The sequence below is a fragment of the Echinops telfairi genome, unplaced genomic scaffold (assembly GCF_000313985.2).
Source record: "Echinops telfairi isolate 266 unplaced genomic scaffold, ASM31398v2 ScPeMD7_10;HRSCAF=50, whole genome shotgun sequence".
Classification (NCBI taxonomy): Eukaryota; Metazoa; Chordata; class Mammalia; order Afrosoricida; family Tenrecidae; genus Echinops; species Echinops telfairi.
In genome coordinates this window covers 5663801-5688822 of record NW_022103907.1, presented here as the reverse complement: position 1 = coordinate 5688822, position 25022 = coordinate 5663801, and the positions used below count along the sequence as shown (strand labels likewise).

The window sequence follows — 25022 nt, the reverse complement described above, 5'->3', positions numbered from 1 at the left end:
TCAGTTTGCAGTGAAGTTAAGGAGGCAAAGGTTTACCTTTGTTCAGATTGGATCTCGGGTTAAGAAGCTGATTGAGATCAAATCACGCAGACACTTAAAAACTACAAGCGCCAGGACAAAAGGGCCCCGGCACCATGAAGTGAGACTGCAAATCTCTGTAGGAGCAGAAAGCCCCTCTGAATGGCTGATGGGATTGAAAGACTGACCTTGCAGTTACCGCCCAACTGGTACCCAATGTAGCACAATAGGTGGGAGTGGCTCAAGCCTGCTCCGTTAGCTCCAGGGGGTTCACAGGAACACCCAAATCAATCCCAGGCAGAAAATACCTATGACTTTCTAGTCTTTGCACAGGGAAGCCCTTTGGAAGCATACAAAATTAGAGAGAAAAGATTAATAGATGACTTAACGATAATTTAAAATGTGTGGGAAAAACTTGAATGCAAATGTAAAGGGAAAAACTACAATGATGCTAAAAATTTTTCTATTGGAGAAGTAGCTCGTACGTATTAAAATGCCTTATGGTTAAAACAGAAACCCGGTGGCATCATTACCCCTTAGTTGGTAGTTTGAAACCACTGCTGCTCCTCTGGGGAAAGAAGCGCTTTCCCACTCCTGCAGTTTGTCTCACAGTTCTGTGTGTCTGTCCTGTAAGAACCGGATTGACTCAATGGCTGTGGGGTTTAAAAAAAATATTTTTTAATTTTACTTTAACATTTCTAACAGTAGGAGCCCTGGGGCCCTCCGGGATAAACACTGGGCTGCTGCCTTCAAGGTGGCTAAGGTTCTGCTAGGGAGGAAAGCGCAGAGCGCTTATTTGCTCATCAGATTGACAGTCTGGGTAGCCAGCTGGGGCAGTGAAAGCCAATTGATTCCAAGGCCGCGCAATTCCACTTATTCAGTATGGAGGCTTCTAGCCTTTGTGCGTGTCACTGTGTCCGCACCATCGAGTTGTTCCTCACAGTGACTGTTCAACCTCTTCAATGGTCTGGGTTCTTTGCTCTGTGGTTTAACAATTTTTTATCTTTTGCTATATTAACAGCTTTAGTCACACTTTTTTCCCCCTCAAAAATGTTGATAATGTCGACCTAGTCATGCTGTGGCTCAGCTGCCAAATCAGACAAGGGCGACCTGATTCAAATTTTGAAATCTTTTTTTTTTTTAAATTTCTTTCATGTCTATTGTGGTTCAGTTTTCCTATTAGCTTTACTGCTGCAAGCACTTCCTCTGGTGCCATGGTTATGATATTTTATGCAACTAAAGCGGGGGTAAAGGAGGAAGCACAATGATGAATTTGTTGTTGTTATGGTACTTGCTTATTTGAAAGCTTTCTAAATTATATGGGGTTTTCACTTAGTGATCTTATATTTTAAGTTTTATTGAGATATAATCTACATATTACACAACTAAATGGCTGTCATTTTAAGAAGAGTTGTATAATCAATGATGAATGTTTTAACGTACTAACAGAAGCACGACATGTTGTCTCACCGAGAGTGGCACAACTACAGCATCATACCTGTGTGTCCAAGGCAAGCCACGGCCCACGTGACCCACTGTGGGCCCAACCGTGTCTTCAACTGATTTCCGGTTCAACTATGGAACAAAATAATGAACTCTGCAGATTTTTGTTTGAACTTTACTGTTTGAGTAATGGGGAGTTTGACTTGGAGCTGTTTGACCACGGAGGTCTCACTGAACATGGAAACAGAACAAACCAATGATGGGTAGAAGTAGAAATTACAATGGCTAATAAACACGTAAATTTTATTACTAAAAAAATGCAGATTAAAACATGTTTGATAGGTAAAAACACTAGATTAAAAAATTATACTCAACACTGGCCAGGGCACGACAACATTAATTTTGGCAGTACAATCACCATTCTGGAAAACAATTTATTGTTCAACAAGTATTAAACCTTTGATCTGGTTTTGCTACTTGTAGAATTTATCAAACAGATAGACCATGTTCACAAGAGCAGTTTTCAGTTAGAACAGAGTCAAAGCATCCAACAGTATGAGACTGGCCAATCTATGCAGCCATTAATTTTTAATCATTAATAAAAAATAGGTAAAAACATGTATACTATGCTAACTACATACAAAATTAGCAAAGGAGACTAAAGGGAAGGTATAAAATAACGAAGTCCTTAAATCTTTTTCTGTATTTTTCCAAAGTGAGTAATAGGGTAGAACTATCATGATTTCAGGAAGAAATACTGAAACCAAAAAGAGTGCCATGCTCCGAGCACACGTGGCGGCTGAGGCGGCTCCTCGGGCCCTGAAAGGCTGCTTCTGGCTCAGCAGCCATCTCCAAGGTCAGCCTGCTCCCTTATTGTCTGGATTGTCCTAGTGGGGCTCCCTTTTTTCCACGTCCTAGATTGTTGGTCAAACCAATCTCACTTCCTCACAAGATCTGAAGCGTTTATTTTAACAAATTGCTACTCGTCTACTACCACCTACCAGAGTATTAACTTTTAATTGTGGAAAAGTATATATATACTTGGATCCATGATCAACGCTCATGGGAACAGTCAAGATATCAAATGACCTTTCAGACTGTGTAAACCTGCTGCTCAAGACTTTAATTGTTGAAGAGCAAAGATGTCACTTTGAAGCGTAAGGTGCGCCTGACACAGATCATGGCATTTCCCATCAACTCATATAAATGTGAAAGCTGGACAGTAAGACTTGATGATTTGGAATTAGGGCACTGGCAAGGAATATTCAAAGTATTGCCAGAACAAAAACAAACAAATTTGTCTTGGAAAGACAGCCAGAATGCTCCTTATACGTGAGGATGGCAACACTTTGTCTCACACATTGGGACACATTTATCAGGATAGATCAATCCCTGGAAAAGGAGATCAGAATTGGGAAAGGGTTAGTTAAAAAGACCTTCCCTGAGGATTGCCACATTGGCTGCAACAATGGTTTCCAACCTACTGAGTGTGAGGATGACACAGGACTGGGCAATGGTCAAACCAATCTCACTGCCCCCCAAGATCTGAAGCTTGAATTATAACTAACTGCTACTATTATAGCACCACCTGTAAGAGGATATTTCATTCCACTGTGGATTGTTGATATGTTAGAACTGCACCTAACAACATATAGTATGGTGAGACATGACAAAGTTCTGCTGAAGAATTACTTTTAATATCATAATGTCTGCCTAGGGACTAAACCAACTTTGACTAAACCTATTTTGACAGTGATTGCTTCTCAAGCTCAGAAAGCAATTAGCCAAGTACAGAAAAGTGAGAATAGGCAATGGACGTTGTTTCTGTACATTTGCTGTAGTTCATAATTTTTCGGTTTCTAATGGGGTGGGAGGGGGTGGCAAAACTCTGGCTCTTCACCAATTTGAGACATACTAAAATTTTTCATACGACCATTCTATCCTACAAGCCAAGTTATGAGCAGAGAAAAATAAATGTTTATACTACTTTGTTGATTTAGGATAATGATCGTAGGTAATCCTACAATGATAGTTCAATTTTTTACTATTAACTTTGTAGTAAAAGATTTATGAACACAGCAATATGCTTTATTGGTGTCTACGTTTCTCTACATTCTTCAAACTAGCTTTCAGGCCCAGGTCATCCTTTGCTGAGCTTTGTTCCAATGCTATCCAAGGCCTTCGCATTTACCCTCGTCTCCTGACTCCTCAGCCCACAGACTTGGTTATTCTTATACCAACAGTGCCTTTTCTTCAAGTTCTCTCAATTCTCTCTGCCTTTCCATCCCTTTCATAGTCTTAAGATTTATGATCTACCATCTGGATTCTAGCGTGGACTCTTACATGATTGCCCAACCAACAGTGCTGGAAGCAATCTGGTCATGCTGCTTCCCTAATTAAAACTATACAAGGTCTCTCCATCATCAAAATTCTTAAGTAGGGCCAACAGGTCTTTATAGTATGACCCTTCCTGTCTTTCCAACATCCCAGCGGCCATTCTATGGTCTATCCCACTTTGCCCTGAACGCCTGGTATTTAACCCTGGGGCATGAAACTTCACTTTCCTGGGTCTAGTATAGAATAACTTTCTGCCTTGCTAACTTCTTTCCCCTCTTCAAGTTCAAAATGTTTCCTGTTAAACCTTTCCTGACTGCATCCTCTTAGATCTACCAATGTTTTGCCTGCATCCAAAAAGCCAAACCAAAACTAAACCACTACCATGAAGTCAATTCGAAATCATAGCAACCCTACTTAAGGTTTCTAAGGCTGATAACCTCATCTTTCTCCCTCCAAGTAGCTGATGGGTTTGAACCACTGACCGTGTGGTTAGCAATCCAATTGCTTACCTGACAGCACCACCAGGGTCCGTGGCCCGCAATAAAGGTCCTTAATTGGTGCGCCAGTGGCAGCATATAAATAACTTTTGAAAATACTTACCTTATTGCACTCACTGCTTTCCTGTTTGCCAGGCTCACACTGACTGCAGAAACCTGTACCTGGCACAGATGCAGTGCGTGCTCGTTTGCTGGAAACAAAGTCCGAGTTTCAGATGGAACTATTTTAAAAGTAATCAGTATTAAATTTTTTTAGGCCTTGATTTACAACAAAAATAGGAATTGGTTTCTACAGTACGGGTACTATGACATTACTTTCAGGAAGCTTTCTGAAGACTAAGAGTGGGGGATAAGGACAATAGCCCAACTTTATCGTATGCTTAATTAGATTCTAACTAGCTGGTCTACAGGTGGTATAATGCATGTCTCCGTCTCATAAACGATCTTTTGTCATCCTTGGTGAGCCACACGAATCACCGGTGTTGACACTTTCTTCACTTTGTGAATTTTTTGGTTCTTTTATCCATGCTCAAGGCCCTTGGTAACTTGAACATGAAGAATGCGTTCTCACACAGGCGACGCCCTAGCTCAAGTCAGGTACTTCCCAGTAAGCACCACTTTGTAGAAGTGTTGTCATGAATCACATCAGCCTTGCCCTTGTGGTAACGGATCTTGGGATATCACTTCCTCTCCCATGCTTAGGTCTTGGGAGTTCCCAGTTCCTTACAGAAATAGAATTTCACACCATGGCAAACTGTTTTCAGAAACAAGACATATGAAGACACCTAAGTCTTTATTTAGCTCTAGGAAGAATTTTCATGAAAACGAGCCTATATGGCAGGTACAGAATGTACAGCACCAGAGGGTTACGTCCTCTCTGCAGAGCCTCAACGTTTCATACAGACAGGTGACTTCGGTAATCAACCAGAGAGAAAAGAAGAGCCCTTTAGGGGAAAAATCGGTTTAGAGTGACTTGTCAAATTGACCATTCCTTTTCATATACTTAAAATTCAAATAACAGATACATTCAGAGGCCCAAATGTTGGCATAGAATAAAATCAGGTTCATTTATTTTTACGGCATTTTAGAATTAAAAGGCATAAAATTAAATATGTTGACTGTAATAAATTCATCCATACAAGTGCAAGTCTCCGGCTATATGCATCTTATGGCAGATTTATTACTTTTAAAATGTACCAGCAAATCAGAAAAGAGGGAGCATGTCCATTTAACTTTTATTGACGTGTATGTAGGTCTTCAGAAATCAAATATGAGGCATGAAGATATGGCCAAACATTAAATCTATGAAATTCAGTGAAAAGTTTCTGACTTAAATAGTAGTTGTAAGAATGACCAATATATATTCTTTGTTAACAACCCCTCATTCTACAGTAAAAAAAAAATAAAATAAACATTCAGTAAACATTCTTTCCTAAGGTAGTTCCCTTATATATCAGTGATTTATCCATTTCTTTGTATACACAAATTTGTTGAACATACCAATCAGTGGTTCTCACAATTAAAAAATAAAAGCACAAAAAAGTTTACACTCTTGTACAGGTAAATAAAAGATCACCTTGAATTAAACTGGATCTCCTTAAGGGCATAGTATAGTTTCAGTTTCATTACCTAATACATAATTAGTTTCTTACATACAAATATTGACATATTTGGCTTGTGCTTCAAAGCCGTTGTGTCTATGAAGTCCATGTCAATGCAGCTCATAATGTGAAGTCACTGGGGAGTTCTTTACTGCTGCTGGCTTTGACCTGATCATGCCCTGGAGTTTCCTCAGCCCCGGCTGAGGCACTACTGCACATCTCCGAGGCAACGTCGGCATCAGGGTCCAAGCCTTCAGGGCAGGGAAGTTTGAGTAGCTCTTCCCGGAGCTGAGCAGTGTGACGCTACACGGGGAAGAAAGATGCATGCTGTTAGAATGGTAAAATCTGGGATTGTAGTGCATGATTATCTGAGGAAGAAATTGGGTTTATAACAAAACTCAAAAGTATTAGCCTGCAAATATTTACTTTGTATTTCTGCATATAAGTCACTGTTACTGTTCGAAGATTCTGTTTAAGTATGGCCACATCTTCTTACAGAACCAAAGCCTGTTTTGAAATTTACAATGCCTGACAGGGGCAGAGTACCCAGAAAGCAAGGTGAGCATGGGCTTAGTTGTGCTTACTTACTAATCTGTACCCAACCGTTTCACGTAATTAGTGGTGATGTAAAATTGTGAATGTTGCATCAATGACATGAAATAAAATGTGTGAGGATTGTTGAGTGGAAAAATGATTTGTTCTGTAAACAATAAAAAGTTGACACCACAACTACCAGCACTTCTCAACCCTGATGTGCATCGCAATCACCAGGGCAGGTTTGAGAATATAGCCCTTCTCTCAGAAGGTTGTAAATAAAGCCCCTCAAGTGATTGGAATGTACAGCAGGGCTAAGAAGCATTTGGGGGTCCGAATGATCCTTTCAGAGGGGTCGCCCAATTCATAACAGTAGCAAAATGACAGTTATGAAGTAGCAACTTAAATAAATTTATGGCTGGTGGTCACCACACAGGAGGAGCTGCATGAAAGGGTCGCGACACATTAGGAAGGTTAAGGTACAGGGAAGCGGCTGTCACCGGGGTCTTGTTTTCCCCTAGCCCAGTGTTTCCCAGAGTGGGGCACACTGCTTCCTAAGGGGCACTGGAATGACTTTTGGGGGTGGGGAGCAGGGCTACAAAAGCAGGTACCTACATTTCATCCTGGATGATGGGCTGCAGCAGAAAAGGTTTAATTGACATGGATGGGGGAGATGGGAGCACTGATCAAATTTTTTTTTTCTGAACCGGGGCTGGGGTGGGTCAAGTAAGTTTCAGAGCCTACACTATGACCTGGGTTCAAGGTTTAACTCTGTCCTACCCTACTGTGTAGCTACACACAAAGTCTCTTTCTTTCTCTAGGGTTTGACTTCATTGACTCAACATGAACAACAATAAAGTGGCTCATATCTCTTTTTATACATACCTCGCAAGGTTGTCAGGAATGAACAAAAGAGCACTGTACAAGCATAGAGTTATTTACATGCATGTTCTGCGATGGAAAGGACGGCCCGTGACTCCTGACTCCGTATTGATATCTGCTAAAGTCTCAGATCTCCGAACTTCCTCCACTGCCAAGCTCCTCCTTCAGGCTTCAGACTCATGTTCTCCCCCCATTTCTCTTCACAGCCAAAGCGCTTGACACCGTATCTACTCAATTGACTATCTCCACTTCACTTCCCAACCCACCATACCATGGCTTCTGAAGGTCAAAGCCATCAAATGAAGTTCAAGTTTTGAGTACATTGCTGGCCATTCTCCTCTTCTGCAAACACTATTTTCCATGGGCTACTCTGATGTAGCGTTGTATTGGCTGTCCTTCTGTCTCCCTCGTTACAACTTTCTACTTTACTCTGCTAGCAACTCTGACTCTGAATATTGTTCAAATATTGGCTCTCCTTAGGGCTCTGTCTTCTCTTTTCATTCTCCACTATTTCCTTTCATGATCCCATGAGGATATTCCACACAAGCACATCAAGTTTGGTCACCTTTCCTTACATCCTCATTCAACTCTCCTTTCTGTTTACTCCAGTTTACAAAAAACCAGTTATCTGGCCCAGGTATCAGCACCCAAACTCTAATCATGTGACTCCTCTTACCATTTGTCCAGCCTGCTCATCCTCACCTCAAACAAGACGATTCAATCACAGAGATTCTGATCTTACAAAAAAATTACTGTTCTCTCCGCCATTACTTCTCCATCACTGACCATGTTATTACCTGTTAAAACCCTCTGGTGTCTTCCCACAATTATTAGACTAAAAGGCAAGCCCTTAAAAAATTTTTTTTCTTAAACCAAGACTTTTAAGTTTAGCATGATCAAGTGTTTACCTACCTCTCCAATCAACTTTCTATTCTTCTTTTTAGTTTCTCCTCTAGCTGCACAAAATATTTTCGTTTCTTCAATGTACCCTACTTTCTCTTGTATTGAGGCCTGCCTTTCCCTTGTTAGAAATACTTCTCCTCATTCCTTTTACCCTGCCCAGGATAGTAACTCACACTTACTATTCATAATGAAATTTATAAGCTACTTCCTCTGGGAAGTTTATGCTAAGAGATGACAAGTGCTTTCAAAACAGTGGTTCTCAACCTTCCTAATACCGCGCCCCTTTAATACAGTTCCTCGTGTTGTGGTGACCCCTCCAACCATAACATTATTTTTGTTGCTACTTCATCACTGTAATTTTGCTACTGTTATGAATCTGGCAACCCCTGTGAAAGGGTCATTCAACCCCCAAAGGGGTCGTGACCCACAGGTTGGGAACCACTGTTTCAAAGCCTGGTCAGTAGCTAACTATTTATCTATTTCTCCCATCAAACTTAATATGTAGAGCTACATTAGAGCCACATTTTAAGCGGCTAGCATAGCATTTAGCATGTAATAGATGCTCAGTACATCTGTGTTAAATGTATCAATGAATCACTGCTGAAGAAATGGAGACAAGAAAAAATTATTTTAAGCAGCTTACAGGTTAGTGGAGATAAAAGAGTGCTTAAGGATAGTAAGAAAAGGAGAGATTAATTTCAACCGAAAAATGGTGATGTCGTTATCAGGGGAGGCAGCATTGGAGCCAGTCTTAATACTACTGATAACAAGATGGGGGAAAGTAGCTACTATTTACAGGCATGAGAGTTTATAATGGGCTTGAGTCCCAGTCAATGCATCTCGTGCACAGCCATCACCCATCTCTCAGTAGAAGTTTGAGTGCTATGATGCTGCACAGGTTTCAGCAGTTTCCAAACTAAGGCAAACAAGGAAGATCGGCCCGGTGCTCTGACCAGCCATTGAAAGCTCTATGGAGCAGAGCGGTCCTCTCTGCAACTGGCCGTGGGGATGGTGTAAGGTCAGGCAACCTTTCATTCTGCAGTTCTTGGGGTCTCCATGACTCAGGGGTCCACTTGATGACATTTAATGATGTATAAGGCATTATGCTAAACACATCATATACAATATTGTTGATCTGTTTATTCCTTTTAATAAACTCTAAGGTGAGCCTAATCTTTTTCTGCTTATAGACCAGGAAACAGGATATTAAATATCAAAAGCAAGTTCACACAGTAACTGTTAGAAAAGCTAGAATTTCTTAACAGAAATTGTTTCCCATTCTTCTTTTATTCCCAGTGCTTAGCACAGGCCTTGGAAAAGGTAGGAAATTATTAAATGAAACAATATAGGAATGAATGGAATTTTAGTAAGTAAAAGGCGATCAATAGTTGAAGGCAAGATGAATGTGCTTGATGAAGTCAACCTGGCTATGTTCTTTTTAAAAGGTCTCATGAAGCTAATCCAAAAATCTGTCTGTCCATCTCATGTTTGATATTAGCTAACAAAGCCACAATAATTTCTGTACTGATGTAGCTTTTACCTCTGTCAGCAGCCCTGCCTTCTGGCAATGAAGGGAACTCAAAAGGCTAGGGTGGGGAGGAGGATTAACCAAATAAAGGGAAACATTAGTTTACATACTAATCTGCAGTGAACAAATTTCTCATGGGTTTCATGACATCAACTGTAATCCATGAGTATAATAAAGAAGATATAGCCTCTAACTTCGTGGAGCCTAAATTCTGCTTGAGGTATAAAACATAAACAAGAGAGAAAACCACACACCTAGAGCCACGTTTAAGTTTCTCATTTTTCTCTAGTTTAAACACTCAGCAACAAAGGCATAGTTAAGATGACCTAAGTCTTTATGGATTGGGAGTCCTATGTCAGGGTGACCCAGAGACGAGAGCAACACATTTTGAGACATAAGCCAAGTCACTGACCAATATAAAGGTAAAAGAAATGGAATTTTATCCACTGAGGTTTGACTGAAGAAAAGACGCTAGTTAAAAGTGTAGGGAAGATCAGTCTTGTTATGCTCTATGAAATAAATATTGGTATGGGGAGAACTGGTTAAGAAACTGGTCAAACTGAGTTATGGGAATGGAATAAAAATGAGGAAGAAAATGGAGGAAGGCATCCTCTTATAATGGTAGCACTGTTAAGACCTAGTGGCTGACTAGGGGTAGTGAGGAAGGTTAAGTAATATATATGAAGGTTTCTAGACAAAGAAAAATGTTATAAAATTAAGTAAATGGAGAAAGCTAGACTCATAATAATAGAGTTTAGGATAAAGCTCAGAGTAGACAATAGTATGAAGAATAATTTTTAGAATAAATGGCCAAAATTTGGGTGCAACTAATAATGGGAAAGAGAAAATGGATAAAACAGTCAAGAGTAGAAAACTAATCCTTAAGTCATATGAGGGTAAGTAAAAAAGTATGGCTATAAAACCATAGAAACATTTCTAAACAAAAATTATCAAAATGTGATAGATAAATATTTCAGAAACAGTAATCGGACAAAGCAATGACTTCCTGAGGCTATAGAAGAGGGGTTGGGGGAGGGGAACCAAGAGTAATGATGACTGTACAACCCCAGTGAAGGGGAACGAACAATAGAATTTTAGGTGAAAGAATACACTGGATAGTGTCAGTTATGGCAAAAAAAACCAAACAAACAGTAATAAAGGGGGGAAAGCCAGTAATAATAATATATTAAGGGTTCGGGAGAGGTATAGGGTGGAGGGGGGGAAGGATAAAGGGGAGCTGCTATCAAAGAGATCACAAAGAAAGAAAATGTTCTGAAAATGAATGATGGCAGCAATTACAACTACGTTGATCAAATGGATCTATGGATTATAATAATATCTGTAAGAGCTCCTAATATGTTTAAAAATATTTTTTTAGTCAAAATGTGAAGCTGTTGCTTCCACCCACCTTCCATCTAGGTCTATACACTTTTGAAGGCAATATTTCCATCTCCTCACTCCTTTCCTGAATGATTCTGGGCTCTCCAATTTACATTACTATCAAGAACGGCAGTTTCTGCATTCTTGAGGGACACACACCCTGTTCTGTTTAAAAATCCTGAGTGTGGGAAGGAAAGGGAGCTTGAGGGGCAAGATCAGGGCTGTAGGGTGGCTGGAGTAGGATTTCCTGATGAAATTCTTATGCTATAGCCTTCACTGCCCTTGAAAAATGAGCAGTGCATTGTAGTGATGGGAAAAGTTCCTTGGCACTAGTTCCCTGGCCTTTTCCTCCCCAAAGCAGTTTTCAATTTTCTAAGAACGTCTTCCTAAGAAAATCTCGCAAGATTACTCTTCTGGAATCGCCCTCAAAAAAGAGTTTCCATAACTTTGAGCTGGCCTGTGTGCCTTGTATTAGTTGATCCAGAAGACTCCCCTCAGAAGCCAGTGTTTTAACTAGATCCTTTTGGGGGGGAGGGGGGTAGAGAGCGTGATAGTGGAAGGGAGCCATTGTAACATGACTAAGATAACTGTACTACTGAGCACGTGTCTGCAGTGACCCACAGATCAGAGCCCTGTGCAAACATATTCTGTTAGCATTAGGCTTGTGCATGTATGAGAACAATGCACTGTGACATACCTCGTATAACCATCAGAGAAAAACAAAACACACCAAAAGCATTACAACAAAGAGCATTTGAAGAACCAGGAGAGTATGAAGCAAAATGTAGTAGAGAAGACAACCACTGGGCAAATACGTTGAGAGACTCATGGATAGGCATATACTGAAATAAATGATGTAATATCTAGTATTGAAAGCAAGCTTCCATGAAATGAAATTTATTTTGAGAAACGAATGGAGTCGTTAGTAGAGTAGATAAAAAGTAGAGGGGAGGGGGTACCTGGGAACCAGCTAGCTTCACCGGCTGCCATGCCCCTGCACAAGTTCCCTGTGAATCTCTGGAACCACTTCGGCTGAAGGAGGGCATCTTGGCTCACTTGTCCCACACTACCTCCGATCCCTGGAGGAAGACCCTGTGCCCACTCCCGTCCACTACAGGCCCCATGGGGCCAAGTTCAAGATCAACCACAAGAATGGGCAGCGTGAGCGCGTGGCGGATGTCTCCATCCCCCTGCACCACCCCCCTGAGTCCCAGCAGGGGCTGCGGGGCGGTGAGGGCTGGATCCGGGGCCACAGATACGTTGGGAAGAACAAGCGTGCAAAGAAGGTGAAGAAGATATGGAAGCCCCAGCTGTTCCCACGAGAACTGTACAGTGAGATCCTGGACAGGAAGTTCTCTGTGACGGTCACCATGAGCACACTGGGCCTCATCGATGAGGCCTACGGATTCGACTTCTACATCCTCAAGGCCCCGAAGGTAGATCTGTGCTCCAAGTTCGGGATGGAGCTGAAGCGGGGCATGCTGCTGCGTCTGGCCCGGCAGGACCCACAGCTGCACCCCAATGATCCCGAGAGGAGGGCCACCGTCTACAACAGGTACAAGGAGTTTGTGATCCTTGAGGCTGAGGTGGAATGGGTCGGCCTGACTGGATGAGGCCGTGGAGAAGCAGAGGCTCCTGGAGGAGAAGGAGCCCATCCCTCTGTACAAGGTCTTCGTGGCTGAGCTGGTGCAGCAGCTTCAGCAGCAGACGCTGTCCAAGCCAGCAGTGCTGCAGACCCAGGCGGCAGGGAAATGACCCCATGCGGGGACTCCATGGACGGACAGACAGACAGACAGCGTGGGCCAGGGTGCCAGGGTCTCTATAGGCAGCAGGTGATACCAGCCCATGTACTGCTAGTTCTGGCTGCCTTGTACCCCCTCAATATTGGAGGCCCGGCTGCGGGCCCACTGCCCCCAGAAACCTTTCTGTGCAGGTGGGACAGGAATAAAGTCTGAGCCCGGGGGGAAAAAAAAGTAGAGGGAAGGGTAAACACATTTTAAAGCAGAGGAAAAGAGAAGTGAGCAGAAGTAAACCATGCTAACTGGCTTTGAGGATAAGCTTTAGTGGAAGGAAAGTCAAGCAGAAGGTTAGTTAGTGAAAGGATGGTTTAAAAATGGAGATAAGAAAGCACCCAATGGATGGATGGATGGATTGTGATCAGAGCTGTACTATCCCCCCAAAAAACGATTAAAAAAAAAAAAAAAGATAGCACCAATAAAACATACAGCTTTCCTCTGATTCTTTAATGCTTCCCCTCCACCCCCACCCCCACTAGCATGACCTTAATTCTACCCTACAAATCTGGCTAGACCAGAGCATGTACACTGGTACAGATAGGAACTGTAAACACAGGGAATACAGGGCAGATAAAATGATTTAAAACAAAAAATGGAGGTAAGAAGTATTAATATCTGTATCAAGAAGCCTGGGCCCATACAGAATTAATTAGCTTAGGAGGATGGAAGTATTAAGAGACAACTTTCTTTTCTTTTTTTTAAAATTTTATTTTATTTTTAAAAGGATTTATTATGGAAAATTCTAAACATATACAAAAGTCAGTAGAATAGCAATACAAAGTCCTATGTAATCATTATTTATGTATAGCTAGTGTTGTTTCATTTATATCTGTCCTACTCCCCATATCTTATTATCTTGAACTAAATGCCAAACATATTATTTAATTCACAAACATTTCCTGTATCCCAAAGACAATGACTCCTTAATTTCCCCCTTATTTGCCTTTTGCTGGCCTTAACTCTATAATCATGAACACAGACCTCTTTCTCAGGCCCTTCCAGGAAGGCTCACCCACCTTGAGAGCTGCTGCATGGTGAGACATAGTCCGGCCAACCCGCTTGTCACTGCTGTACTGCTGAATGTCTGCAATCCACTCTTCACACTGAGCCATGATCTCAACTCTCTTCAAGTAAAAATGCTTGTGGATAACCTTAGGTGAAGAAACAAGGATTCGTTAGGATTTAAACTACAAAGTAAGTGATAGTATAAAGGTACAACTGAAAAGCTATTGCTACGTTTTCCTGTCTACAAAACTCTACTGAGTGTTAAAAACAGAATTACTTAGTATGGATAACCCAAAGTTTGCAAGGGCAGAATGCTTCAGGGCTTAAACAAATGAATGTTTGTATTTTCAATATTAGGAGATTTCCCATGACTTTTCAAGGCAAAAGGCAAATAATTTATTGAGATTGTGAGAGTAGGCTAGAAATAAGGAATAAAACAGTTCCAAAATAGTTAATGACTTCAGAATATAGGTTTTAAAATTCAACTGAATTAGTGAGTTTTTAGAATTAACTCTAAAAATTAAAGAAAACTTTATTATCGTAAAGTTACATATGTCAAAGATGAGCTATACACAAAAGCAAGTATAATGCTAATGAATTATGAGTGGTGTCAAATAGTTGCTGATTCGTTTCTTAATACCATTTTTCTATAATTTTTTGAAGCCCTCACAGATTATAAAATGCCTTTAATTTCTCAAATTTCCTGGAACATACCTCTTTAAAGCATGGCGAAGGGTTTCTGATTTGTTCTAGCATTGCCCACTTAACTGTTGCTTGTCGAATATTGCCATCATATTCTCGGGAACTCTGTGTGCCACTGGGAGTGCCTCTAGACCGTTCATATCCTGGTTCATTGAAATAAGGCTCAGCTACTAATATAAGGGACTGAACAGACACTAACACCTGAGGAAGGAAGAAAATAAAAGTCACAACTGGACATGTGCTTATAGCTTGCTTGCCTTACCAACTAGAAGCTTCTTTTAATGTGTCTACCTGTTTCTATTACCAAAATATTGATGCAATTATCACAATGAAATACTTTATTATCAAAGCAAAATTAAGGGCAGTAAAGCCATATGTTATACAAGAGTAAGTAAAAAAGTATTGCTAAAGAGAAATCATAAGACACCTTGATTGAATGAAAGAATCAAGGTATGGAAGCTACTGTTTGTCAACAAATCCTCCATCTAGGTCTATATACATTGGGAGGTGACGTTTCCACCTCTTTAACCTTTCCCCAAAGAATTCTATGCAACTTGATCGGTACAACACAAAACAGCACTTTGGCGGCCTCCTGGTACTCAAACTGTGTTCATCTTCAAAAATAAATTTTGTGAACAAAAAGATGTCTGAAGGGACAAAATCAGGGGTTTCCTATTCTTGCAGAATGAGAGGTACCTTGTCATAGAACACAATCTCAGAGGAATGTTCCTGCCATTTTCTCACCAATGCAGTTTTCCATTTTCTTAAACCTCCTTCCTAATGTCCATGTGATCTCTCATCTTGTGTCCTTTGAGAGTGTCAATCAAGATGATCCCTTTGGCATTCCAAACACAACCGTCTTAACCTTCTGAACTGGCCTATGTCTGCCACCTTCAATTGACCTGACCCAAAATTTTCCCTTCAGATTGTTTCAAATGGGTAAGATTGGTAAACCCAGGATATGTCTCCAATCATCATTTTTTTCCATAAAGTCATCTGCATTAGCTTTGATCTTGCTTAAAAGGCTGATGGAAGGATTGGTTCTTTGAACTAACTGATCTGTGTGCAATGCTTTTGGCACTGGCTGAAAACTGGCGGAGACCAAGAAGATTTCATGATGTTGAAAATGCTAACCAACCATGTGCGGTCTCGACTGCAGGAGCTACTGCAGCAGGGGTAATTCTACAGTTTTCTTCCAAAAGTTTCTGGACCTCAGCCAATTTCTTCGTTTATCAAAGATGATAGCCTTCTCTCTCTTGGTTCATCTTTGAGGTCTTCCTGACGTTCTTTAAAACTTTTGGTCCATCTAGAAACTTTTAAAATGATGGTCGGTTTAAAACTCATCTAAGATTTTTTCCCCTACTTGTCTCCCAAATATAAAATCAGATGGACAAGTTTGTCAATCTTGTATTATTTTGGGAATTTCTGTTGCACTGGAATGGAACCCGTTGGCAGTACAGTCTGGTAACAGGTTACGAACAGTGCAGTCTAAGATGTTTTCAGCTACGTCCATACGAGAGTGTTTTCTAGGAGGTCAATAAATTGTTGGAACATTTTTTATAATCTGCTTGCCTTGGATTAAACTTCAGCTCATCATATATACTCAATTCTGATTCGTAGTGACCCTGTGGGTTTCCAAAATGAACTCTTTATGGAGTATGAAGTCTATCTAATCTTTCTCCCTTGATATAGCTTCTGGATTCGAACTGCTAACCTAGGGTTGGTAACCCATCTCGTAATCCACTACACAAGAGCTCCCATCACATATATAGCAGCTCCTTAGTAATCTAAATGTCTTCCATTATGCATCTATGACTTGGTACAGGAACACAGTATCTCAGTTGTTCTGAAAGAATGGTCATTTTCCAGACTGCTTAGGGGATCTAGTAATTTTCTTCATCATAGACCATTCAAATAAAATCCCCATCTACATCTGCCTGTGATCACTGACCTAGCTCAGGCCCTCTGTCACCTCTGTCTATAAACAAACAAAAAATCAAACCTGTTGTCATCGAGTTGATTCCAACTCATGGCGACTCAATGTGTTAGTGAGCAGAGCTGCGCCATTGTTTGTTGGTTTGCCCCCTATGTTTTTCTTGGTTGTGATCTTTAGGTACAACAGATCATCAAGCCGTTCTTCCATGGTGGCACTGGTTGGGTTCAACCCACCAACTCTGGTTAATAGTCATGTTCACACCATTTGTACTACCTTGGGGCCTCCTTTGACTATAAATTGTATCAGTACAGCTGTCTGCCTAGCATGTCTCCCTGGCTGATATGCTGGTTTTCAGTGCTGTCAAGTCAATCCTGACTCATAGTGAGCCTGCGGACACAGAACACTCACTGGCTACACCAACCTCCCAAGTGTTATGCAAGACACACTTATTCATTCTTCCGGTAGCCCATGGTATGTATATTCAAAAGTTGACAATGCCATAATTCAGAAGCATTAATTATCTTGGGTTTTCCTTATTCATTGTCCAACTTCTATGTGCACACAAAGTAATAATACCAAGGGTAAGGTCAGATCAATGTTGTCTTCCAGTGTGACATCTTACATTACTGCATTTTACATGCACCATTCACACTAACAATGTTATTCGTTGAATAAAACTTTTACTTGTTTCCTACTATGGAAGAAATAAAATCAAAACTCTTGACCAACACGATTTTATTAGAAATTTTCACTTTGATTACCAGAGATCCCCTATTAGCTAAACCGCCTCTAAAAGATTTTGGTATCTTCAAACCAAATGATTACTGTACTAATTACTAGTATCATAATGACAATGTAGATAAGAATTTTATAGAAAAAATTAAATATATAATATATATAACTGATTTTTAAAAACAAGCTTGTGAGGTATAAAGATAATAATCGCATTTTACACTCTAGGAATTTTAGAGGACACATTTTGCAACACAGTGGTTATATTCTGCATGGTACTCAGATGAACAAATTACCATTATCATTCTCGTATTACCAGACTCAGACCTTAAGGTCAGTAGACAGTATATACTTTCTGAGGTATCTATAAGACAAAGTTTAGCTAACCAAAAGTAGTGGGGAAAATTCCATTGTTTAAAAAGTTTAAAACTAGTATCCTTGATAATCTGAGACAAAAACAATGCAAAAAATTCTTATTGCTAGGCAGTAATTGATGAACATCACTAAAAAAAACATAAAAGCATGGAAATGAGTAGTAAAATCACTCTTAAAATCACCTTATCAAAAAAAAATTTAAAAATCACCTTATCTGTGAGTTGGTGAACACTTTTTTATAGCATTTTACTAAGTATCAGAGTTCAAAAATACTCTGAGTGGTGAAATGAGGGTCTTCAAAAAGTTTATGGAAAATGGAAATAAAAGATAGTAGGGGGCTCCCAATAAAATGATTAAAAAAAAAACAAAACCAAGATACTAGGGGGAACAAAGATACAACAATTTTTTCCATGATCTTCTTGAATAACCCTTTTTTTCGGTGAGACATTTAAATGGGTACAGTGATTGATCATGATATTGGATTTAATATATATTATAATAAAATAGTTCATGGTGATAAATCCCAAATAATTAAATAGTAGGAAATAGTATGGAGAAGTAAAAACATAGACAGTAATACACCTTCCTCCAGGCTTTCTTCAATCATTTTGCTCCAAAACTAGGAATCTAGCCTCAGAAAACTACTTGGATATATAAAAAATGTAATATAAAACAACATTATTTATAAAGGAAACAATCTTAAAAGTGACAACATTAGACTATAGAGCAGTGGTTCACAACCTGGCGGTCAAATGACCCTTTCACAGGGGTCAGCCAATTCATAACAGTAGCAAAATTACAGATATGAAGTAGCAACGAAAATAATTTTATGATTGGGGGGTCACCACAACATGAGGAACTGTATTAAAGGGTCACGGCATTAGGAAGGTTGAGAACCACAGCTGGAGACGAAATAAATTGTAGATTATAAAGTCAGAAGATTATTACATAAAAATCACAGTAAATTAAAAAACTAAAACTTGGGGGGGGGCAGGAGGATTTACTCTAAAATGAAAAGATCAGCATACAAAAAAGTGTCAATTTTATTATTTGTGAATTACACAAATGAAAAACCCTATCTACTATCACAATTCTATTTAATGAGTTTATGAACAATAGTCAATGGGAGAGGCAAATAATAAACCAAGGACATGCAATAAATTATGGGCAGTTTTGAGATTTTTTTAAAAGGCAATTTTACCAAATCTCAACCTTTACCTAGATAAGCTAAACTTCACTATATTGCCTCAGTATGAGCTATTCAACATGCATACCATTATCTTTTTATCTACCTGCTTACCAATTTAACCTATCACTTTATTAAAGTATTTATAAAACACATACATAATAATAAATTCCTTAATAGTTTTAAAAGTGAAATTGTCAGTGAAAATCTGTTTACTTGCAAAAAGCTTGAGGTCTGAGGATTCCATTTCTCTTCTGGTCTTCCATGCCAGGTATTCAAGATGCTTAAACAAACCTGAGGAGGAAGGAAAAAAGCTTATCCAAAAGTGGAAAAAGGAGCACTTAAAAGCAAACTTGTCAAAAACAGACGTCAAAATGAAAACCGAGGATGCCAAAGTACCTCAGCCATTCATGCCCAAGTAAAACCTAAAGGTCAGGCTATTACATTGGGGCTTTCAGATGTGACCCAAATGCATGGGATTACAATTTGTCCACAAAGAACCAGCACTCATTACATATTATTAAAAATAATATACATTTAAATGAAATTAACAATTTCCCAAATAAAACACTTTAGTGACATGAGTAGTGCATTTTGGCAAAATTCCCTAAACATTTGAAAACTACATGGCTACGTAAAAGATTACTTGATTTTCACATGTATCTTTACATTCACTTTGGTTAAAGTCACAGATAAAATCCAGCCTCACACAATACTGGGGCCCCACGGCCAGGAGTTAGTCCAGTCTGAACCCCCTCACAGTTGGAGAACCAAGAAGGGAACATAACAGATCTGCAACTGGAGCAATGCAAAGCCACATAGTGATGAGGAAATAGATTTACAGTGAACCCTCGTTTACTGCGGTTAATCGGTTTTAGACCCTACCGTGATAAATGAAATTCCGCGAAGTAGGATTCCTTATTTGTAAATCAAATATTTTCGTAGTTAGAGCATAGAGGACATGAAAAAACACCCTTTAGTCACCATTACACTCGTATTACCCAATTTATTAAACAAAAAAGGGAAAATACAGTAAAATATTTTGGACGTTACAATTATCATTTATTATATTTATGGCATCTAGTTTATAGTATTACATATTTCACATACAGTATTATTATACATAGTTCTTACAAATACTGTAATCAATAGCCTATGAAATGACTTAAGGGATGTACTCTACAGGTGGGTCGCCGTCTTTTTCCTCTGAAGGAGCGGATGTAGACAGTGGGTCCTGTTACGCAAAAACCGCGATAGAGTGAAGCCGTGGAAGTTGAAGCGTGAAGTGGCAAGGGTTCACTGTATGTGCATATATTTATAGGTTTAGTATTAAGGTAGCAGATAAGACATTGGGCCTCCAACTCAAGTACTCCCTCAATGCAAGAATACTTTCTTCTATTAAATTGGCATTCTATGATGCTCACCTTCCTGACAAGATCGCTGAAGACCAAGCGGGTGCATAAGCAAATGTGGTGAAGAAAGCTGATGGTGCCTGGCTATCAAAAGATATAGCGTCCCCAATAAATTGATTAAAAAAAAAAAAAAGATATAGCGTCTGGGGCCTTAAAGGCTTGAATGTAAACAAGAGGCCATCTAGCTGAGAAGCAACAAAGCCCACATGGAAAAAGCACACCAGCCAGAGTGATTATGTGGTGCTGAAGGGATCAGCTATCAGGCATCAAAGAACAAAAAATCATATCATTGTGAATGAGGTGGGAGTGCAGAGTAGGGATCCAAAGCCCATCTGTAGGAAACTGGACATCTCCTTACGGAAGGGTTGTGGGGAGGAGACGAGCCAGCCAGGGTGCAGTGTAGCAACGATGAAACATACAACTTTCCTCTAGTTCTTAAATGCTTCTTCCCCACCATCATGATCCCAATTCTACCTTACAAATCTGGCTAGACCGGAGGATTTACACTGGTACAGATAGGAACTGGAAACACAGGGAATCCAGGACAGATGATCCCTTCAGGACCAGTGGTGAAAGTGGCGATACTGGGAGGGTGGAGGGAGGGTTGCGTAGAGAGGGGGAACCGACTACAAGGATCTACATATAACCTCCTCTCTGGGGGATGGACAACAGAAAAGTGGATGAAGGGAGACGTTGGATAGTGTAAGATATGACAAAATAATAATATATAAATTATAAAGGGATCATAATGGAGGGGGTGGGAGGGGGCAAATGAGGAGCTGATGCCAGGGGCTTATGTGGAGAGCGAATGTTTTGAGAATGATGAGGGTAACAAATGTACAAATGTGCGTTATACAATTGACGTATGTATGGATTGTGATACGAGTTGTATGAGCCCCCAATAAAATGATTAAAAAAATAATTAAAAAGCCACAAAGCCTCTAAAGAGCCCGCCAAATAGACTTTAGGCTAGGAGGGGAAGCTCCCAGAATTCTCCCAGGGTCAGTGGGGAGATATTCATAAAAGTCAGCTGACAGACCTGGAATTATATATGGTTTTTTTCCCTTTTGCTTTCAATCTTATGTTTTCTTTTTGTTTGGTCTATACTATTGCTGGTTTGCCTACTTATATAAGATAAGCATTGGAAGCAATGCTCGAGGAAAAAGCAACGGGACCAACAGTCTGGAGGGACTTGGGGGTGGGGGGGAGGTAGGGGCATTAAGCAAACAACGCCCTATACAGGGGAACAGCTAAGGAATTAAAATCAACAAGGAGCACATAGAGATCCTGGGGGTGTCGGAACAACAGCAATCTAGCTGAGAGGAATCGTTAAGAGGTGGAAGGAGGGCAAGCATGATGGTCAGGCAGGAGGAAGGTAAAATCAAACAGAGGAAGCAAAGTTATGCATAGAGGTATAAATATAGGTGTGTACATATATAAATACATTAATTCATAAAAATAGAGGTAATTGCCTATATACATATATTTATATGGCAATACACAGAGGTAGTGGACGGACTTCGGGCCTCTGTTCACACCCTCCTTCAATGCAAGAACACTTTGTCCTAACGAACTGACATCTGTGATGCTCACCCTTACGGCACAATTGCTGAAGACAAAATGGGTGCATAAGCAAATGTGGTAAAGAAAGCGGATGGTGCCCAGCTATCAAAAGATACAGCCGTCTGGGGCCTTAAAGGTTGAAGTTAAACAAGTGGCCATGTAGCAGAGAAGCGACAAGCCCACACGGAAGAAGCACACCAGCCTGTGCGATCATGAGGTGTCTACAGGATTGGGTAACAGGTATCAAAAGACCCATAACTAACAAATAAACCATATTGTTGAGAATGAGGGAGGTCAGAGCAAAGACCCAAAGCCCATCTGTAGACAATAGGACATGCCCTCAAAAAGGGTCACAGATAAGGAATGAGCCAACCAGGGCATAGTAAAGCACTAATGAGACACACAATATTCCTCTGGCTCCTTGATTGAAGCTGCCTCACCCCCCACTATCATGACCCCAGTACTGCCTTTCACTGCAGGTTAAACCGGAGCATGTACACAGGTAGAGATAAGAGATAGAGCTCACAACACTCGAAATCCAGGAACAGGAATGGGAACAGCGATACCAGAAGGGGAGGGGGAAGGTTGGGAGGTAAGGGGAGGAAGGGGAAACAATTGCAGTGATCGACACATAACCACACCCTCCTCTACTCCAGGGGGACAAACGACAGAAACCATGAGAGAAGGGAGACAGTGTAAGATATGAAAATTATAATTTATAATTTATCAAAGGGGTCATGAGGGTGGGGGGCGGAAGAGGAGCTGATACCAAGGGCTCAATATAAAGTAAATGCCCAGAAAATAATGATGGCAACATATGTACAGATATGCTTGATACAACTGATGTATGGATTGTTATGAGTTGTAAAAGCTCACCTTAAAAAAATAATCTGAGGACCTGATGCTGGGGGCTTAAGTGGAGAGCAAATGTTTTGGGAATGATGAGGGCAATGAATGTACAAATGCGCTTTACACAACTGATGTATGTATGGATTGTGATAAGAGTTGTATGAGCCCTTAATAAAACAATTAAAAAATAAAATCCAGTCTCACACAAACATGAAGCTGGGAAAGGTAGGACCTCACAGGTTATCAGGAATCCCAGGACTTCACAGGGATATACATTAGATACTGAGTTATATTAGATACTTGTGGACTGAGAAGACAGAATCAAATTATCTGTCAAATATATAGGTCATTCTGGGAAAAAGAACTGGAGGTATTTAAAAGTCTGAACTATTGTCACATGTGATCAGAATAAAACATGGGCATACCACATGTGTTCTTATGCCAAATGTTTTACATTAAAAAAACAAAATGATATGAGAGACAAATTTGTAAAACAGTGGTGTTTAAAGAGTAACTAAATGTACAAAAGTGCTGGACATAATGGATGGATGGATGGGTTGTGATGAGCCCCCAATAAAATGATTTAAAATAAACAAATAAAAGTAGAGGTGAAAATAAAAATTAAAAAAACTACAGGTGTTTGATCTTGAGTTTTTTCCAATTATATGTGGAAGCAATTATGCAAAACAAATTGATTCACTTACCAAGAATTTCATTAAAAAATTTAGAAGACTTATGTTTAACAGTCTTGTGTATTATTCAAGGCACTGTCACACATATCATTCTATTTGATCTTCACAGCATCTCTGTGCCTGTCAAAGGCAGGTACATCTACTCCTCACTCAACAACTATGTTGCTACCTAACAGTTGGAATTTACAACCATAGTAAAATACTACACACTTAGGTTCTCTTCAGGTTTCAATCTCTCGAAAAGAAAAGCAGCACTGCTATTCCCTATTCTCTACTCCTGTTCTTCTCTCTCTCTCATAGAAATGTCTATTTCTGGTTAATCTCTTTCACCTAGAAAATGAATTCGCTTTATGATTGGCTCTAATAAACAGAGACTTGGAGACATACTTGATGAACCAGACCAACGTCCAACACTTGCTATTCTCACATCATCTGCTTTCACTATTTGCTTCTGAGGCCCATACAGTTTTCCTCCTCTAGTGGTTTTTAAACACTGAATATACACAGCAGAGAATTTAGCATTGAAATGCCATCAAAACATTCTCAATCAACTTTGTTCTCTTAAATCTCATTTTTCAAGATTTCTTGCAACATGAGATTGTTTTTATTACTCTTGTTTGTGGGAGTGTATCATCCAAATTGTAATATAAGAAAATGTCTACGGAAATATTTTAAGATACCTTAATCCTTAAAAATAAGTTCACAATTACATACATTAAGGAAAATGTGGGCAGCTAGGATGGCAACCAAGTTGTGATAAACAAAAATAAAATGCTGACAGTTCTGTTCTTTGCTGTTCCTCTAACCCTGGCACTGTGAAAGACACCTGAACTAGAGATGCAGAGTAAAGCTGAGACGGTAAGACAGACAGTTACTACATGCTGATAAGGGACAGTGTACTCAAGGACATGGCTGTGTGGAATTACTGCACCCTCAGTAACTGCTTGTGACTCCATGTACTTCACAACAACATATGCTGCTGCTCTTTCCTTCCATTCTTTAGGCTCATTTGAAGCTATAGGGAAGAGATGTCTGAGATACCCATGTCCTCTTGGAAAGAAAACAAAATTAAGATTCTGTTTAAATTACAAGGAACCTTTGCCTGTAATACATTGGTACCAAAAACAAAAAGCTGCAAAGATGTTACCTTGCCATCATTATAAAGGTTTGGATTGAATCGCACACTATGACCACCAGTTGTCTCCAGATTGACGAGAGGGGGTGAACTTGGATAATCTTGAGGAAAATAGACATCAAACTCAAAGCATCCATTAGCATAAGGGGTGTCTGCTGGACCAGTTATCAGAACCTAATATGAATATACAAACAGAAAAAATTATGTTATTATCCCTAAGCAATGACATTAGAAAATAATAGTTTGGCATGAAACAAAACCTTGTCACACTCTATTCATATTGCTACCAGAATGTGCTAAATATTAAATTAGAAGTTAAAAATAAATACAGAACGGGAAAATTGGTTTGGGCTTAGAATTAAAGTGATTTTGTTTTGGTCAAAAATGGGATATTAAAAAAGTGAGGCTTTATTTATAGAAGGAAAAAATTACTTTAATACCAAGTACCTATTTAATATTAATGGAACCTTGGTGGTGTAGTTGTTATGCGTTGGGCTGCAATCTACATGGTCTGCA

The 25022-nt window shown here is 39.8% G+C and overlaps 1 protein-coding gene, 1 non-coding gene and 1 pseudogene across 2 annotated transcripts in view; 1 reads left to right on the top strand and 2 right to left on the bottom strand.

Moving 5' to 3' along the window:
- Positions 1–5071: 5071 nt before the first annotated feature.
- The window catches only part of BIRC6 (baculoviral IAP repeat containing 6), a 203808-nt gene continuing 183857 nt past the window's right edge, over positions 5072–25022 (bottom strand). The window contains exons 69-73 of the mRNA XM_045287023.1: positions 24519–24680; positions 19072–19149; positions 14639–14827; positions 13936–14070; positions 5072–6199 (exon numbers count right to left, since the gene is read on the bottom strand). Coding sequence (XP_045142958.1) covers positions 6017–6199; positions 13936–14070; positions 14639–14827; positions 19072–19149; positions 24519–24680 — 747 coding nt within the window. The 3' untranslated portion in view covers positions 5072–6016. The remainder of the gene's footprint in view (positions 6200–13935; positions 14071–14638; positions 14828–19071; positions 19150–24518; positions 24681–25022) is intronic.
- Positions 12112–12878, top strand: LOC101642700 (annotated as a pseudogene).
- LOC115868463 lies at positions 15988–16113 on the bottom strand. The gene has a single exon (XR_004045613.1). It is a non-coding gene; the product is annotated as a small nucleolar RNA SNORA54 (small nucleolar RNA).